Source organism: Durio zibethinus, chromosome 13 (assembly GCF_047325235.1).
Source record: "Durio zibethinus cultivar Kanyao isolate XHJ-2024 chromosome 13, ASM4732523v1, whole genome shotgun sequence".
Classification (NCBI taxonomy): domain Eukaryota; kingdom Viridiplantae; phylum Streptophyta; class Magnoliopsida; order Malvales; family Malvaceae; genus Durio; species Durio zibethinus.
In genome coordinates, this window is record NC_143174.1 from 1,773,015 (window position 1) to 1,791,078 (window position 18,064).

The 18,064-nt window shown below is 30.6% G+C and overlaps 4 protein-coding genes and 1 non-coding gene across 10 annotated transcripts; 2 read left to right on the forward strand and 3 right to left on the reverse strand.

Moving 5' to 3' along the window:
- Positions 1 to 367: 367 nt before the first annotated feature.
- LOC111303659 (tropinone reductase homolog At5g06060-like) lies at positions 368 to 1,989 on the forward strand. Its single transcript, XM_022900079.2, has 5 exons — positions 368 to 756; positions 880 to 1,087; positions 1,184 to 1,400; positions 1,477 to 1,583; positions 1,738 to 1,989. The coding sequence occupies exons 1-5, from the start codon at positions 515 to 517 to the stop codon at positions 1,924 to 1,926; spliced, it is 963 nt and encodes a 320-aa protein (XP_022755814.2). The 5' UTR covers positions 368 to 514; the 3' UTR covers positions 1,927 to 1,989.
- A 1,865-nt stretch (positions 1,990 to 3,854) lies between these two features.
- On the reverse strand, positions 3,855 to 7,271 carry LOC111303661 (methylsterol monooxygenase 2-2). Of its 2 annotated transcripts, XM_022900081.2 has the most exons (8): positions 6,945 to 7,271; positions 6,509 to 6,572; positions 6,049 to 6,186; positions 5,740 to 5,885; positions 5,442 to 5,561; positions 5,126 to 5,338; positions 4,938 to 5,018; positions 3,855 to 4,124 (listed from the first exon to the last, which is right to left on the reverse strand). In XM_022900081.2, exons 3-8 carry the CDS (start codon positions 6,145 to 6,147, stop codon positions 4,052 to 4,054), a joined length of 732 nt encoding a protein of 243 aa, XP_022755816.2. In that variant the 5' UTR covers positions 6,148 to 6,186; positions 6,509 to 6,572; positions 6,945 to 7,271; the 3' UTR covers positions 3,855 to 4,051. The 2 variants fall into 2 exon arrangements, with proteins under 2 accessions (XP_022755816.2, XP_022755815.2); XM_022900080.2 differs by lacking the exon at positions 6,509 to 6,572 and having other exon boundaries at positions 6,945 to 7,260.
- Positions 7,272 to 10,071: 2,800 nt separating this feature from the next.
- On the reverse strand, positions 10,072 to 10,649 carry LOC111302661 (uncharacterized). The gene has a single exon (XM_089742632.1). It carries the CDS (start codon positions 10,446 to 10,448, stop codon positions 10,146 to 10,148), a length of 303 nt encoding a protein of 100 aa, XP_089598758.1. The 5' UTR covers positions 10,449 to 10,649; the 3' UTR covers positions 10,072 to 10,145.
- Positions 10,650 to 13,742: 3,093 nt separating this feature from the next.
- On the reverse strand, positions 13,743 to 13,816 carry TRNAV-CAC (transfer RNA valine (anticodon CAC)). The gene has a single exon. It is a non-coding gene; the product is annotated as a tRNA-Val (tRNA).
- A 38-nt stretch (positions 13,817 to 13,854) lies between these two features.
- On the forward strand, positions 13,855 to 17,950 carry LOC111303666 (uncharacterized). Of its 5 annotated transcripts, none has more exons than XM_089742627.1 (15): positions 13,855 to 14,011; positions 14,154 to 14,241; positions 14,323 to 14,369; positions 14,788 to 14,877; positions 14,986 to 15,039; positions 15,265 to 15,378; positions 15,469 to 15,537; positions 15,612 to 15,767; positions 15,853 to 15,979; positions 16,274 to 16,314; positions 16,668 to 16,757; positions 16,854 to 16,958; positions 17,078 to 17,242; positions 17,444 to 17,553; positions 17,645 to 17,950. In XM_089742627.1, exons 1-15 carry the CDS (start codon positions 13,976 to 13,978, stop codon positions 17,718 to 17,720), a joined length of 1,368 nt encoding a protein of 455 aa, XP_089598753.1. In that variant the 5' UTR covers positions 13,855 to 13,975; the 3' UTR covers positions 17,721 to 17,950. The 5 variants fall into 5 exon arrangements, with proteins under 5 accessions (XP_089598753.1, XP_022755824.2, XP_089598752.1 ...); XM_022900089.2 differs by having other exon boundaries at positions 15,301 to 15,378; XM_089742626.1 differs by having other exon boundaries at positions 14,154 to 14,369.
- Positions 17,951 to 18,064: the final 114 nt, after the last annotated feature.

An 18,064-nucleotide genomic window follows, 5' to 3' on the forward strand; every position in this document is an offset into this window, starting at 1 on the left:
AACAAGAATGGTCTATGCAGCTCCATAGAAAGAAATTGAACTTTATACAGATTTGTGATGGAAATCTTCGTTCTTATGTCGTAACGATTGTTCTTATGCAGATTATTTGTCTTGATGCTCACCAATTTTTCCAATGACAAGAATTTCTAGTTCTTGTAATCCTATGGCTTCTTTGAGAAAGCTGAAGTTTCAATAACTTTGTTAATTGTAGTAAAGCGGTACCATTGACAATTTCTGTTGAAATACCGGTTCTAATCCGAGTTAAGCAAATTGTAGAATGTAATTGAATTTCAAGAAACTGATGAATCTGTCACGAGGAGAAGAAAAAGTTGTGTATAGTTACTATGAAATATAAAAATGGTCATATGATATGAATACACCAAACAAATAACATTACGGATTACAAATATATTAGATTTGTATTTATTGTGTTTTCAAGAGGGGAAGATTGATTTTTTCTTTTTTTTTTTTTTACCAATTTTGATTCTATTGATCAGCAACAAATCATTCAACAATGAAACAAGCTCTGATTTCACCCTCTTCAGGTCTCATCAACACCCAAAACCCATTTTCTTCTTCCTTTAAGCCCCGGCTTAACACCCATTTTATCCTCTCTTTGAAACCCAAAACTTCCTTGTCATTTCAATACAAAAGTCGCATTTTGAATCAAACCATGGCGCCGAGTAACATAAACTCTAACAGATGGTCACTCCAAGGCATGACAGCCCTGGTAACTGGCGGCACACGTGGAATTGGGTAAAAATAATAAATTCCCATTTTCATGAACATGAAAAAGCTTTGGCTTTTAGTTTTCATACATTGTAAAGCAGGAATTTTTATGAGTGTTTTTGATATGGGTTTTTTTTTTTTTTTGGTTAGACGTGCCATAGTGGAGGAATTGGCGGGACTTGGAGCAAGAGTGCACACATGTTCACGTAATGAAAATGAGCTTGACAAGTGCTTAGTAGATTGGAAAACTCTGGGCTTTGAGGTTTCTGGCTCTATCTGTGATGTCTCTAATGGAGCACAAAGAGAGAGCTTAATGGAAAAGGTTTCATCTGTGTTTGATTGCAAGCTCAACATCCTAGTAAGCTTCTCTTTTTCCTCATTTTAATGTATCTGTTATGTTTGTTTATTTGCCAATGAGAGTAATAGGGCTGAAGAAGTACCTTTGTTTTCACAGATTAATAATGTTGGGACCAATATCAGGAAACCAATGGTAGAGTTCACAGCTGAAGAAGTTTCAACTCTTTTGGCGACGAATTTCGAATCTGTTTTCAACTTATGTCAACTTGCTTATCCACTTCTCAAAGCATCAGGATCAGGAAGTGTTGTATTCACATCCTCTGTGTCTGGATTTGTTTCACTCAAGTCCATGTCACTTCAAGGAGCAACTAAAGGTAATATACATGTGAGAAGAATTTCATTGAATGCCGGTATTCCTTCTGTTTACTTGGGTGGTGTTTTGATGTGCAGGAGCTATCAATCAACTCACAAGAAATTTAGCTTGTGAGTGGGCAAAGGATAATATAAGGAGTAATGCTGTTGCACCTTGGTACATCAGAACTTCCATGGTGGAACAAGTAATTTTCCTTTCTGTCAGATCTTTTTTATAGTTTGCACTGAATCCTGACTGTACTTTCATGGTGATGCTGGATTATGGTAATGGTAATACGCAGTGACTTGGGATCTGTTTGAGTAAACTTTCAATTTTCTGATCTGACTACATTTTTCCAGGTGCTTGGGAACCAAGAATATTTAGAAGAGGTGTATTGTCGAACTCCTCTTGGGCGCCTTGGTGACCCAACAGAGGTTTCATCCATGGTAGCATTCCTTTGCCTGCCTGCATCATCTTACGTAACTGGTCAGATTATCTGTGTTGATGGTGGCATGTCTGTAAATGGTTTCTACCCAAAAAATTACTAGAAGAAATAAAACTTAAAACAAAGATGTGTTGAATTAATGGATTGCTATTTTCTCCCAACACTCTTTTCGGGTACATAAAACTTTCACTGGATTTGCTCTTCAATAAAGCATCGGATTAATTAATGGATTAGCCTTAACGTGGATTTGATCATGAAATTATTAATTTAAATTCAAATATCAATTTCAATGAAATTTATTTAATATAAAAATTTTATTAAAATTTATTTAATTATTTTTTTTAATCTTAAAAATAATCCGTCGAACATGCACTAACCTACAATCAAACACGCACTAAACTACAACCAAATTTCCCTTACCTCACTCATCAAACATCCCTTTCTATCAAATCAAACATCCCTTTCTATCAAATCAAACATCTCTATGTTACCTGCTTCTTTTGGTCCAATCAAAAACTATTTTTCATTTTTGTATTCGCAATTCAATATAGATTGAATATTCCGGACATGATATAAAAACCAACATAACTAACCATACATTCCCTCTTTCCATTTGATTAAACTCTGGTTAAAGTTTTTCTCTTCCCTTTGGTCCTCAATTTTCTCTTGATTTTTTGTTTTTCTTTTTTTTTTCCATCAATGCCAAACAACTGCCAAGCTTAACCTTTTGTTTCTCAGATGCATCGACTTCATGACAAACAAGTTTTGCTTGCCATCTTGATTTTACACGTGTACCTTTCTGTTCGGTTTCTCTCACGTTTGTCCCCTACTCTTCCCGTACTTTCCTCTCTATAATTCACACGTTGTCCAATGTTTCTCTTCCACTGTCGTGCTTAATCCACTTTCGTGTGATTATTTGCTGCTTACCTGAAAATATGCTCCCCCTCATAGTTGTGGACGTTAAAGAGCCTAAAGGCGCCTTCTCTTCCATGCAAACTGTAAATAAATTCTATGTGGCGGTGATCTGCTGCGAAATGATGAGCGAAGGTGAAGCATCAACACTGTGGCAGCCGAGTCCACGGGCAGCCAAGAGACGTAGAATGGATATTTGACGGATTAAATTCGTGGACATGGCCCCATCGGAGGCTGAGAAAGGCCGGAAACGCCAGAAGCTCCAAGTTTACGCAGCCTCATTTTCTCTAGACTGTGAAAACGCTGAAGATAATTCTGCCTCCTATGAAGACGATGAAAAGCAAACGGTAAAAGTTAAAAATGGAAGATCGAAAACGAAAGGAATAATTGTGAAAAGTCACTCGACTCCCTCGCGTTTGATACCTGTAATTAATTCCGAGTTATATCATAAACTCGGTGTCGCTTCGGTTTGTGGAAGGCGAAGAGACATGGAAGACGCCGTCGCTATTCACCCGTCGTTTCACCGCCAAGGCCAGGACTCTGCCGCCATTGACCTTCACAATTTTGGCCTCTACGATGGCCACGGTTATATCTAACAATTTTAAACGTAATATAAATAAATTATGAAAAATATGATACAAAAAATATTTTATATGAGACTGCTTAATATTATTAAACAATAAAAATAAATGGGTTCAACATAATTTAAAAAATATATTTTATATATTTTCATATTGATATATCGTAATTTTTATGTAAAATATAATATAAATATATAAATTATCAAATTTAATCTCCAACTCTCTCGTAAAAATTTTAAAATTTAAAAAATGAAAGTAATGATCAGTTATTTCCTTTTCTTTACTGAAGAAATTGTAATCTTTTTTGACGGTTTGGGTTGTTATCATTTGCTAGGTGGCGATAAGGTGTAGAGAACTAGCCTCAACTCTATTTATTTAGCTAGCTTCAATTTCTACAGGTGTTTCAAGCAACAAAGGAAGACCAAAAAAAAAAAAAAAACTCGTCATTGTATATGCATAATTGACAAGAGACTAGAGTCCAGCATAACAAGTTGATAGAGATGAAATTAGATAATCTTAAAAGGAAAAACAAAAAGAGTTAAGAATCAGACGGCAACTTCATTCATGCAGGGAAATTATGGGTTGTAAAATGTCCGAACAAATCTATCAAATCATTCCACATTAGCACATGCTGTAAACATGAACAGAAATTAACCACTAAAAAGGTGGATTTGCACACAACATGCCATCAGGAACCCTCTTCTAATGTCAAGCCCTTGAAACTAATTTTCTCCGTTATGTTTGCTTGCTGTCTCCTTTGTGCTTTAGTGCTTTCAATTTTCTGTAGCCCTTATCAGTGCCAAATATCCTGACAGATTTTAAATGGTGATCAGCCATTGTCAGTATATGTTACACCACTTTCCAGGTTGTTGCTACAAATAAAATGATCTCTAGGAAAATTAAGTTGGATTGCAAATGAAAACAGATTTGGAAAACTAACTGTGATAAGGTTCAAGGAGCACATCAAAATTACAGACAGCCCCGTGTACATAAACTTGAAACAGGTAACATCCACCATAATTCTTGTCCAAATTGAGTAAAACACGAGGAAATAATTCACAGGGCAAGACATCTAACATGAAAAGCATTCTTTCGATCATATAGACATCCACAATGACAAACTTTTGAATGTGCATCAGCTACTATATAAGTTGGTTTAAAGTTTAAGCAACATAATGAAGTTCCTAGTGATCGAGTGCAAACTATATCTACAACAGTCCTGACATTTTAACAGGTTTTAAGAAAACTATATTAGGAAGGCAGAGGAAAGGAGTGTTAGTGAGGGCATGGAGAGACAGACATTTCAATTGGTTATGACTTAGAAGTTATAACCTCAGAGTGAGACTTACGGAAAGACATTCCATACCAAATATGAACTCAGAATGGTGCAATAAATCCCAAAAGCAGATTCAGTCCAGAAAAAGGCTTTTTTGCAATAAAATGGCAAAAGCTTAATGTATTGAAATTCCTAAGAAAAACAAAAAAAAATGAAAGGATATAATATCCATATAAATTCATCTACTTCTCAAATGGCACAAAATTAGTGGCAACCACTATAACCTACACTCTGAACATGGAAAACATACTGATGCTTCAAAAAAAATAAATGCCTGAAACTCACCAGTCCATGTGAACAAATGTAGATGAGTAGTTGCCAGATTTTGTATAAAGCAAACGGTGATGATAGTCATGAAAATCGGCACTGGAAAAGAGAAAATATGAACAATTACTTCACAGCAGATGGATAAAAGATAAACATAGAACTACATACACTCATGAAGTAGAGCAACAAGTGAATGCAGATCTCACCCCCCATATAAAGGTAGAAAGTTTGAGAGGCTCCATGGAAAATGGTAACCACAATGTGCCTCAACTGTCTCTAGGACTCTAAGAACCATCCACAACCAGAGAGTAATCAGATGTGGGCCAGTGATGGCAGGACCAACAATTGTGGCAAAGCCAAGGAACAAAATCTCGGCAGGGTGAGCATACTCAGATGTCAGTCCAAATGGTGTAGCATATCTGTATAATTTATATGATTATCCAATAAGCAAAGGCAAAAGAACATAGGAAGAACAACATTTCATAGTTTTAGCTAGTACAAGCACCTAATATTCAGACTTACTCATGATGGACACTGTGGACATGCTTGTACAGCCATTTTGTATGTAAGATACGATGTCCCCAGTAAAACACAAAATCCTCCAGGATGAAGTAGAATATTATCTGTGATAGAACCACTTTCCTGCAGAAACAAATAAACAATCTAGCCAATTAGAACACCAAAACAGAGAATTTAATTGCATGCAGGTAAATCTATGGAGGATATATTCCAGATAAGTAATATAAACGAAGGCTATTATGTCTGAATGGGGTAAAAATGGAGGAAAAAAAGCTCTAGCATATAAAGAACCTGAAAATACCAGGATGGCAATGGTAGACTACTTTTCATGCCCATGAATCTGAAGACAGGATAAGAGACAATCATAAGCGGTAGGTTGACGCTAAAATGATACAGAATCAGACGGATGATACATTTTTCCTGAGCAGTAGGACTGTTGTTTTTTGTCTGCATAGAAACATGAGTTAAAAATGAAACTAATTTATTATGAATTAGAAAAAGACTGATATCTTTTTCATCACTAACACCCCCTCCTTCCCCCCCTGCCAAATTTTATGTTAACAAAGTAATGACAGTTGATAACACTAGCAGCAAAGAAGATGGAGTTAACCTGAATCTTGTATTTGCTCAGCAATCCAGCTCTTTCCAGATATATAAATGGAAGTCCAGATAAGAAAAAAACACTTTCATGAAGAAGGAAACTTCCCATACTTGCTAGTTGGAAGTCACTGAAATGTGTGATCAGATACTGCATGGTGAACAAAGAAGATTTTCAGGGACAAAAACTGCTGTTTATTCAAACTAATTAACAAACTATGCATCCATAGAAATCAATAAGCAAAATTAGACAAATTAGCGTTTACTCTGACAAAAAAAAAAAGGAAAACGGAGAAAAAACAATTCAAAGTTTCACTGAAGAAACTTTGCTGTAGACTAATAAAATGTAGGATCAAAATAACCACTGGCAAGAAGCACATATTCAACACTGAAAAACAAGGTGCTCTAATCTGGATTCCATTTTCAGGTAATTGTTATTGTGAAGTAATATCCTTGATGAGCTAATGAAGTACCTCATCTAAGAAAAAACCATGGTGAAGCAGTGACCTGGATTCAAAACCCAAACCTATGTCGATTCTGCAGTTACCATCATCCCAGTTATGAAAACCACAACAATCATTTGCAAGACTTAGAAAAAAAAAAAAAACACTATGCCGGCATAATGCATTTCAGTTTGTACCAGACAAGAAAACCAAAGAGCATTATCCAATCAAATCCTTCTTAATAAACATCAACATCCAGCATCAAACATCTAAATGTACCATCCAAAAACATCTAAAAAACCTAAAACTTTCAAATAAAATAACCATCACCCAAGCAACCCAAACTTCAATTCCTAAAAGACTCAAGAATCACATAAACCCAAGATAGACAGATCCAAAACAGGCAATGATTCGTTCCCAAAAACTCAAAAAGCAACAAGAAATAGCAAAAAGGAAGGAACTTTACCAGCCAGCCAGATTCCATAATGGAAGCCATGAGAGCTTGGAAGTGAAAAGAAGCTATTGATCTCCCCAATGGTTTTTTTACTAAAAATAAAATCTTCAGGAGAGAGAGAGAGAGTGAGAGAAGCAAAGACCACGAGATGAGAACAGACTGTCAAAAGGAATCTGGCCTTTATTCATGCGCCTTTTTTTTTCCCCTTTTTAACATTTAAATTCATCAACAGTAAAAACTAAAAACTAGCAAATATAAACAAAAAAAAAAGGCTTTGCACGAAATGCTATCAAGTTTTCAACTTTTCATTGAGAGAAGAAACAAGAACGGTTTTTTGTTAGTTTTTCTTTGTTCTTATGTTTTCAGCAATAAATATGAATCACACAAATTAGCCAAAAAATAAATACTAGCTTATAGAAAATAGTCTTTTTTCCAAGTTGAATTTTATAGATAAGGACAAATATATTTAATAAATCTTAATACATATTGGTATTTTTTTTTTAAATTGACTTATTTTTTTATTTTCTTAAATTGAGAAGATATTTTGTTTCGCCATCGAGCTAATTATTTTTTTTATTGCTCTAATTTTTTATAAATAAAATATAATATAAGGTTTCATTTACTTCATTGAAAATGACTTTTAAAAAATAATTTTTATATTTTTATATATTTATTTGATAAAAAATTGATTTATCAATAAAAAATAATTTATTGATCAATAAAAATAAGATTGTTTTTTAAAAAATTATCTTACAAATTTAAAATTGAAAAGACAACTTTCGAAAAAAAAATTACCTGTGTAGTATTCATCAATATTTTTAGCATAATTTTACTTATAAATAATATTATATTAATAAATAAATAATATTATATGAACAAATAATATATTATTAATATAATATATTAATATATTAATAAATAGTATACTATTAATGTAATATATTAATAAATAATATTATAAAGAATAATAAATAGTTTTAGTTGAAGTATTTTTTTATATTAACATAATATTTTAATGTTAAATATTATTATTAAAATATAATTATTTTTAATATTAATAATTTTGCTAATAAATAATTTCAATATATTTTAATAAGAAATAATTTTTAATATTTTAATAGTTATGTTAATATTATTTGAAAAAATAAAATAAAAATTTCAAGAAACAACTAAACAACAAAAAACATTTATCATTAACTTATCCAAACAACAACAAAAAAATTTCAATTCAAAAAATATAAATATTTTTCAAAAATCATTTTTTATGAAACAAATAGAGCATAGGAGTTAAAAATAAATATCAAAATTATAAGCATTGAATTTTGAATTTTAAATAGATATTTTTTACTTTTAATTTTTTAAATTATGGTGGTTGTTAAATCCTAACTTCTTATTACAGGACCAAGCCTTTGTTTAGCTTAGACCACATTTCAATAATGCACTTAAATAACGCATGCAAAAATTAATGGGAAATTAATTTTTAAGTATTATTAGATCACTATGAGTCCTAATAAAATTTACAATAATAATTTTTTTACTTTATTAAAAGGAGAATCATGTACGATAATTAGGTTTAAAATTTACTCATGAATTATGGAATTTATGTTTTAAAATAAGTGAGCCGAACTCCATTTGAACAATAATTATGGATGGATTGAAAAATAATGGACGCAAATCAAAGTACCAAACCCCTATTTTACATCACATGTTCTCCGATTATTGAAGTTAGTAATTTACACAGGCAACACTTGTGCCTTTCATCACATGACATTGGATGAATTAATCACATATATATCTATCTATCATGATTGCCTAACTCTTGATTGCATGGACTCATAATTAGAGCTATTCATGAGTCAGATCGGATCAAATTCAGATAAGATTTATGTTTGATATTAATAATTTATATGTTTGTTTAAATTTGATTTAATTGAAAATTTTAAATTTTAAAATATTTTTAAATTTAATTCAAATTAAAAAAATAAATTTCAAGTCCACTCATTAAACTTAATCTATATAATAAATTTTTTTAAAAATATGATTAAATTAAGTTTAATAAGATTATATTTAATTTATATATATATAAATTAAAAATAAAAATTTAATTTAATAAAATATATAATTTTTGTTTTTAATTTATATATAATTCATGTAAATGTAAAAATAAAAAATATATATAAGTTAAGGTCAAATCAGATAGGATTCAAACTTTAAATATTTTGTTCAAAAGCCGATCCAAGATTTAAACATGTCTAAAATTTGTGTCCTTTTAATAGGTTCAAGGCTTCATTTGTTTTATGAAAAATGACTTATTGATCAATGAAAAATGATGTCATTTTTTTGAAAATTGTCTTACAAATTTGAAAAGGGAAAGATATTTTTCAAAAAAGAGCTATCATCAATACTTTTGAGTATAATTTTACTTATAAATAATATTATATTAATAAATAATATAAAGAATAATAAATAGTTTTATTTTAAGTATTTTTATATTAACATAATATTTCAATATTAAATATTATTATTAAAATATAATTATTTTAAATTTTAATAATAAATAATTTCTATATATTTTAATAATAAATAATTTTCAATATTTTAATAGTTATATTAATATTATTTGAAAAAAAAATTTTCAAAAAACAATCAAATAACAAAAAATATTTTTTTATTAATTCATCAAAATAACAAAAAATCTCTTTCAATTTAAAAAATGTAAGCATTTTTCAAAAATTATTTTTTAAAAGTCATTTTTTTACTAAACAAACGGAACTTTAATTTTTTATTTAAATACTCTCAAAATTTAAACGAATATTCAAATTTGAACAGATAACCTGACCTTTAAACAACACTACTTATAACTCATCCCCAAAAGCTCTTTCCTGGGCAAAGCATATGAACAATGAACTTCATCTTTCTTTTTTTCTTCTAGGTTTTATTTATTTTTACAAGACTCTTCTTCTCCGTGAAAAGAAAAACAACTGCATTATCAAATCAAAGCTAACAGTAAATGCTAACTATAACAAATAAGATAGGAAAAAGAAGAATACACAGCAAGTCAGATACAATTAGAATGTAACTAAATAGAAGATGAAATATTAACCAGACATGGATCTATTAAAGGACATTTAGACATTGAAAAGAACAAGAACTGTTCAAAATTTTCTTGTCCTTGGTGTATCCAAGTAATAAAACCTAAGTTAAAAACAAAACCTAGTTTGTCCTTGGTGTGGCCCATTCAACTCTCAGGATGAGATTGTCATAGCCATAGCCATTTAGTTTGTTTACAGCTCTCTGGGCACCTTCCTTGTTCACAAAGTTAACAAAACCAAAACCTCTACTCATACCAGTCTTCTGGTCAACAGCAACATAAACGCCACTCACTGCACCAAATGTCCGGAAAAGTTCAAGCAAGTCAGGTGCCCGGGTATCCTCAAAGAGGTTAGTGACTCGGACTGAGTTCTCATCATTTCTGCGTCTCATATCAGTTCCACTCCTCTCCCTTCCTGCTCTCATTCCTGGAGGAACGTATGTGCTCTTGCCTGAGCCACCAGCAGTTGTAGCAGTTTCAGATGCTGAAGGCTTATCAATGAATCCCTCAGCCTGTGGAGCAAGATCCTTGTATGGACACCCTTCTTACCACATGTCCTACATAACATAAGAACCGCACCTCCTTTCCCTAGTTGAGCCAAGGAATCTCCAGCAGCCTTTGTTTCTTCTACTTTGCTACCTATACGCAGCTCCAAAATTCATTCAAGTAAGAAGAATAATTGTTGTAATAACATTAAGCAAGGCATTTTAACCCAATTAATTTAGTCAAAAATTTCATAAATTAAGCTAAATTACAATTCATTCACCAAAACAAGAATATGAAAGGAGTGTTTGATTTGTCGAATCTTAGATTCCGAAAGAAATTACAATATCCAAAATTTTCTTTCATTTTCAGTGCATTATGTGTTCAAATTCACTTGTTTGATTAAGAAGAATCTACATATATTAATTCTTGAATAATTATCATAATCTCTTAATAATTTTTTATTAACTTTTATTAATAATAAATACCAAACGATAAATGTATTTTTAATAGCAAAAGAAGATAAATATTTTATTTAATTATTATTTTTATTTATAAAATATCATCAATAAAAAAAATTGGGATTATTTAAGAGTTTTTTGTTAAACAATCTATTTTATTTTTTTAAAAGTAATTATTTAATTCATTTTTATTTAAAAGCATCTTAAATAATCTTTAATATTTTTTTAAAGGTGATTATTTAAAGTATTTTTTATTCAAAAATACCTTAAATAATCCTCTTTAAAATGTAGCAGAAGATTATTTAAGGTTTTTTTATTAAAAAATACGTTAAATAATACCTTTTAAATAATATAAATGCATTATTTAAGGTATTTTTTTTCAAAAATACCTTAAATAGTCCATTTTAAAATGTATCATGAAATTATTCAAAAATACTTTAAATAATACCTTTCAATTTTTTAGACCGTATTATAGGTTTTTTTTACTAAAAACCTCTTAAATAATCACTTACATTACTTATAAAATTTAAGAGATAAAATATAAAAAAATTGAAGTAACTCAATTGTTTAGAGTATATGATTATTAATCATAAGGTTATAAGTTTGATCCCTCATTTTAGCCATTTAATATTTTTTAAGAAGATTATTTAAAATGTTTTTGATTAAAAATACATTCAATAATATCATTCAATTTTTTGATCGTATTATTTAATGTAGTTTTTATTAAAAACATCTTAAATAATCAATTTCATTACTTATAAGAATTAAGAAATAAAATATAAAAAAATAAAATAGTTCAATTTGTTAGAGCATATGTCTATTAATTATAAAGTTGTAATTTTTTTATCATATTATTTAACGTATTTTTTTATTAAAAATATCTTAAATAATCAATTTCATTACATTTAAGAAATAAAATATGAAAAAAATATAATAGTTCAATTTGTTAGAGCATATGTCTATTAATCATAAAGTCGTAAGTTTGATCCTTCCAAATAATATTTATTTTTTAAGATTATTTAAGATGTTTTTTTGACAAAAAAACATCTTAAATAATCTCAAAAAAAATTAAATAAAATTATTTAAAGTGTTTTTGACCATAAAACACTTTAAATAATTTTAAAAAAATTAATAAGATTAATTAAATAATTTTTTATACTAAACATCATTAATTGAAGTATATTTTCAAACTTTAAGTATTATTAAACTTTAAGTATTAAATGAATATATTATTATCAAACTTTAAGTATTATTAAAAATATATTACTTTCTATTAAAATTAAATTATCTTAAATCAAATATTAAAATAAAATATCCAATAATAAAATTTTAAAAATATATATATAAATTCTACTTAACCAAACACCTCCACGAAAGTAACAAAGCCAAACATAAAAAGACCAAATTTTTAATCTTTTCAACCACCCAGAATCCCATACAACTCGGTCATGGCATTAAAAAAAAAAAAACATAAATTAAGCAAAATTTCAATTTTTTTTCCATAAATACAACTTACCTACAAAGCCAAACATTCACAATTTTTTAATAAAAACATATCAAACAAAGCAAATAAAGATCAATCTTTTCAACCACCTATAATCACAGAATTTCAGTAAAATACAAAAATAAAATAAAATATTTTTTATAAAATTAAATGAAAAGAAAACCCAGAAAAAGAAACGAATCAGGGGCTCTAGGGCGTTCGAGGAGGACCTCTTCAGCGGAAACCACAGTGAGTCCGCTGCCAACATCTTCCCTTACAGCATCCCCAAACTTGGGCCTAGACCTTTTACTGAGTCTGGCATTGGCGAGTTTTCGGATCCGGGTCGTCGTTGTAATTTTGACCTTGTTTCCCTCATAGTTGAACTTGACCTCTTGTCACTTTCTTAATCCCGTCATCATCAGGTCCGATTACTTGCTTTGGTGGTAACAAGAAATCCAAATCCTCGGCGTCATCTTCTTCTAATTCCCCCCCATCGGAGCTTCGTTTGCTACGTCGCTCCGGTCGCCATCGTTTTCGAATTATCAAAAATAAAAAATAATAATTTAGGGTTTTGACTAGAAGATTAAAAAAACGTAAAAAAAAACAAATAATAATAATAATAAGGCGATGGGTGAAATCCTGCCCTGCCGAGTTAATACAGTAAAAAGCCCGAGTCTCACTCGAGATTTGTTATACGAAATTTTGTTGAAGTTTAAATTTTAAATTTAATTTAAAATAAAAATTAAATTATTTAAATTTATTTAATTAGATTTATTTTAAAAAATAAGATCAATTTTTATATTCAATTTTAAATTTAATTATATTATTAAAATTAAATTTGAATAAAAATATATTAAAATTTAAGAATTTAAATAAATTCACGAATTATTTAAATCAAAATTAGATAATAATCAAATTAAATTTAAAATTTACTCAAATCAAAATTAAATAATTTATAAATATTAATATATTATTTACATCTTTAAACAATGATTTAGATTCATTTAATTTTTTATTTTTTAAACTATAAGAATCATTTAATTAAATCTTATAAAAATTAAAATTTTAAAAATAAAATATGGTTTATTTTTTATATATGTGTTTAATTTGTAATTTAAATTGATTTAAATTTTAAATTATTTCATATAATAAATCACTTATTTTTTCTTTTATATTTGTTTTGTACTTCCCTTTTATATTTCCCTGAGACGACTTTGAATAATAGCTTTGGATCCTTGTACAAAAATTGTAATAAATATAAAATAAAGTATTTATACACAAGTAAATAAAATTGTCTGAGCCCGGGTTCGAACCGGGGACCTCTAGTGTGTGAGACTAGCGTGATAACCAACTACACCACCCAGACACTGGTTTTAACTTTCGAAGAATCAATATAATAATTATTGGAGAGTTACGGTTTGAAAATTCCGTTCAAACTTCGCGGAGATATAATTCTCTGCGTTGAAGGAAAATAAATCAAAAGGAAGAAGAAAATTTTCTTTGTAATTCTCTTGTTTTTTGAACGATGGATGCTCATCATGCTTCACTAGGTCGAAGAACGGTAAAGAAAATTTCTTCCAAGATCTTTTTTTTTTAATATAATTTTGTATTAATTTAAATCCAAAATTTGATAGTATTTAATTATTTATTTATTTTTAATTTGATTGAGTGTTGATCATTGTTGTTGTGGTGATTTTGAATAGCTGGAGGAGATTCGTCAAAAGAGAGCCGCCGAAAGAATCAGCAAAGCTTCTTCTGGATCTGATCTCACCAAACCTTCAATCCCTACCGGTCTCTCCATTAGCAAGTTAATTCCATATTTTCCTTCGCCAGCCTTCTTTTTAATTTATTTTTATTTTTTTATGCTTGCAGATATTCCCGTCATGAAGAAATCAGGAAGCGGGAATCGACTCTCTGAGGTATTTTATAGTCATATAGTTTTGAATTCTTTTTTTAATGGAAATTTGAAATTTGTTAAGTTATTGGCTGAGAAGAGCTACATAATTTTTTTTTTTTTATTTTTTTTTTTTATACTTTATTATGTCCGGATGCTTGAATATTGAAGGAAAATAAGTTTTTTTTTTTTTTTTTAATTTAGCCTGTAGTGAAATTTTATTACTAATTTTCCAGAATCATGGAAGCTTAGCATTCAATTCTCACGCATAATTGTATGTCGAAAATTCTGGTGAAATTTTTTAGTTTGTTTCATTAACACGCGGGGCTTGTTGGAAAGTCAACCATTGGGTGCACAGAGAAGATTTAAATTGTAACATAGTATTTGCTAGCATGGTATTATAGTGAATATATTGTTCTTAGGCTATTTAATTGGTAGTGCAGGCAGATGTTAGCGGTTTAGTATCTCAGCTGAAGGACTTGCAGAAGAAAAATGTCGAATTAGAAGAAAATAACAAGATATTATCCTTGAAGGTATTGTAATCATATTGTTTTTAGGTCTTATGTTGGGAGTTAGAGCTAAGGGGAGCTATTTGGAACCTGCAAATATGTTCTGAATTTGTTGTTTTTTCCCTGATTCAGCTTCAAGCAAAGGAAGTGGAGCATGAAACATTGCAAACACGGTTTAATGAGCTGGTAAATTGAAGCACTTCCCTTTTTTTACAGCACGGCTTACTAGTTATATCTTTTGCAAATCACTCCTTTTACTGAGTATTGTTGGAGGAGCTTTTTAGACAGTGTTCATTGTTTACAAGTTCCTTCACGGGTTGGTGGTTTGCTTTCTTTCTTTCTTTCTACATCAACTGAAGGACTGTGATAGGAAATGCGTTAAAGTATTTGAAAAGTGATACTTTCACTCAGGTTTGCTTATTTACATTCAACTGTAATAATTTGCAGGAACAGAATACTGTACCATCTCTAAGAAAGGCTTTGAAGGATGTTGCAATGGAGAAAGATGCAGCTGTTGTTGCACGGGTGTGTACCTTTTCTTGCATTTTAGTTTATATAAAATCTTCAATGTGTTCATTTTATGATTTGCTTACACAGTCTGATGTTTTAGTATAGGAGGACCTCTCAGCCCAGCTTCGCATGCTCAAGAAACGTTTGAAAGAAGCAGAAGAAGAGCAATACAGAGTAAGTAATCAGTTTCTTCTCTTGATACATAAAAGCAGCTTAACTTTTATTCTTATATGTTTGTTTTGCTTTAGGCTGAGGAAGATGCGGCAGCCTTGAGAGCAGAACTCAACTCAATGCAGCAACAAGCGATGAACAGTGCATTTGGTGGAATAAATGCCATTGGGAATTCTCCAGATCAAGTACAAGCATTAGAAAAGGAATTAGCTAGATTAAAGTCTGAATTACAGGTTATAATGAGCTTGGTTTGTTTTTCCTTGTATCTCTTTTGAAGTGTTTCTTTGTGGATCTCTCATGGTGGTTTTTGAATTGCAGCAAGAGTCATTGTCGAGGCAGCAAGAACGGCAGCAATTAGTGGAGGTGCAAGCTCGGGTTTCTGCCCTGACATCAGAAAAGCAGGAACTAGAAGAAAGACTTACTGCTATATCCAAAAGGGGTTCAGGTAATTACTGATTACTTGAACAGTGTTCGTGTGACAAACACTGAATGCCAACAATGATTTTTTTAAATATATATGTCCACATCTGTACGTGTTATTCGTCTAAACTGAAAAGTAAAAAATAAAGATAAATCTTCCGTTCTATTTTCTTTTTGTCATTTGAAACCTAGATTTTATTTATAATGCAGGAATATTAATTTCCTGTAAAACAAAATTAATCCTGGTGCACTATTCTTTTGCAAGTAATTCTGTTAAGTTGTCTCTCATTACTATTGACTTATGTTGTCTGCAATGCAGAAGTAGTCTCCGAAAAAGTGACCCGCAAGCAATTTTCAGTGGTAAGAGAGTGCCTTTAAGCTATTAACCCATTTAGGAAATGCTTTAGTGCCTTTATTTGTCATGATAAATTACTTTGGCATGCATCTTGTAGCACCTTGTGTTATGATAACTTATCTGCAGATGCTGTAGATTATGTACTCACCCTTCTGCCCAAATGGGAGAAGAAAATTTTTTTGCTGTTTCCATGTTTTGAAAATTATTGCCTCCTAGCCCCTGCCTCCTCAATTTCATTCCTTTTTGTCTACTGCTGATCAGCTTCTAACTGAAATTGGTTGTTTCCATCATTCATGTAGTGTAATAGATTCATTTTCAAAGAGGTTTATGCTTAGGATGATCTTTTTCTGTTTCACAGGAAGATAAAGAAAAACTTGAGAAACAGCTACATGATATGGCTGTAGCAGTGGAGAGGCTTGAAAGTAGTAGACAAAAACTTCTAATGGAGGTAGAGCCTTTGCTTATGTTCTTATATTTTGCAATAGGAATCAGAAATTTAAACTGCATTTGCATGTTAAAGGAAAGTTGCTTTTTGCATTGGCAGATTGATAACCAATCTTCTGAGATAGAAAGGCTTTTTGAGGAAAGTTCTAATCTCTCATCTTCTTATCAAGAGGCAATGACCACAGCAAAGCAGTGGGAGAATCAGGTAAAAATTAGTTGTTAGTATCTGCAGCAATCTATGCAAACAGTTCCTGAAACTTTGGTACAAACAGCATGAATCTCTATTATTCTAGTTTTCTATAACTGTTTTCCATGCATTTGCAGGTTAAAGACTGTCTTAGTCGAAATGAAGAGCTTCGTAGAGTTCTAGATAACTTGAGAACAGAACAGGCTAGCTTGCTGAATAAAAATGGTTCCTCAGGATTCGATAAGGGTGGAGTTATTGAAACTGGTTCACAGGCTAATACAACTGAAATTCTCTCCCTTAAGGTTAGCATGTTTAGAAAGGAAATCCTTTTCACAGTGTCGCATACTTTAGAACTTTACATTGAATGTAGGTCGATCAAGAGGGATAGATCTTCTTGTTTATTTTCTTATAGAAATTACATGACTTTCCATTTTTCCATCCAATATCCTTTTGACCTTCAAATAATATTATGTTATTCCGATTGTGCTATATTTCATTTCTAGGGTCAACTTGTGCAAGAACAGAGCAGAGCAGATTCACTATCAGCAGAAGTAATGCAGCTTTCAGCACGTCTCCAACAAGCAACACAAGCATATAGCAGTCTTGCACGCCTGTAAGATATTGATATTCCGTCGTTCCCCTTCCTAATGACTTACATATCTCCCTCGAGATTGTAGATGCTAACTTCATTCAAAATGCTACAGCTATAAACCAGTTCTCCGCAACATCGAATGCAGTCTCGTCAAAATGAAGCAAGATGGCTCTGTTACTGTACAGTGAATGCAATGAGCAGTTTTTGTGTGGTGTAATTTGTTTTTGAATTCTACGGCACCAATCCTTGTGCAGAGGAGTTCAAGTTCTTAACAGGCATTTTTGTTCATTTCAAATGGTTACTGAAGTGATAATCGAGTAGTTTGTGTACTATTGTAATCCAGAGTTTAACTCCATGCCTTTGGAATCAATTGTACTAGAATTTTGGATCAAGATCAGCTGTTCTTTTTTTACAATAATTTTATTTTTGCAGACAATTGGGATAACTACAAAGGACCTTGTCATGGCTTGCATGTTAGATCTAATAATCTTAGATACGACAAGAACATGACAATATGAGTAAATTCCATAAT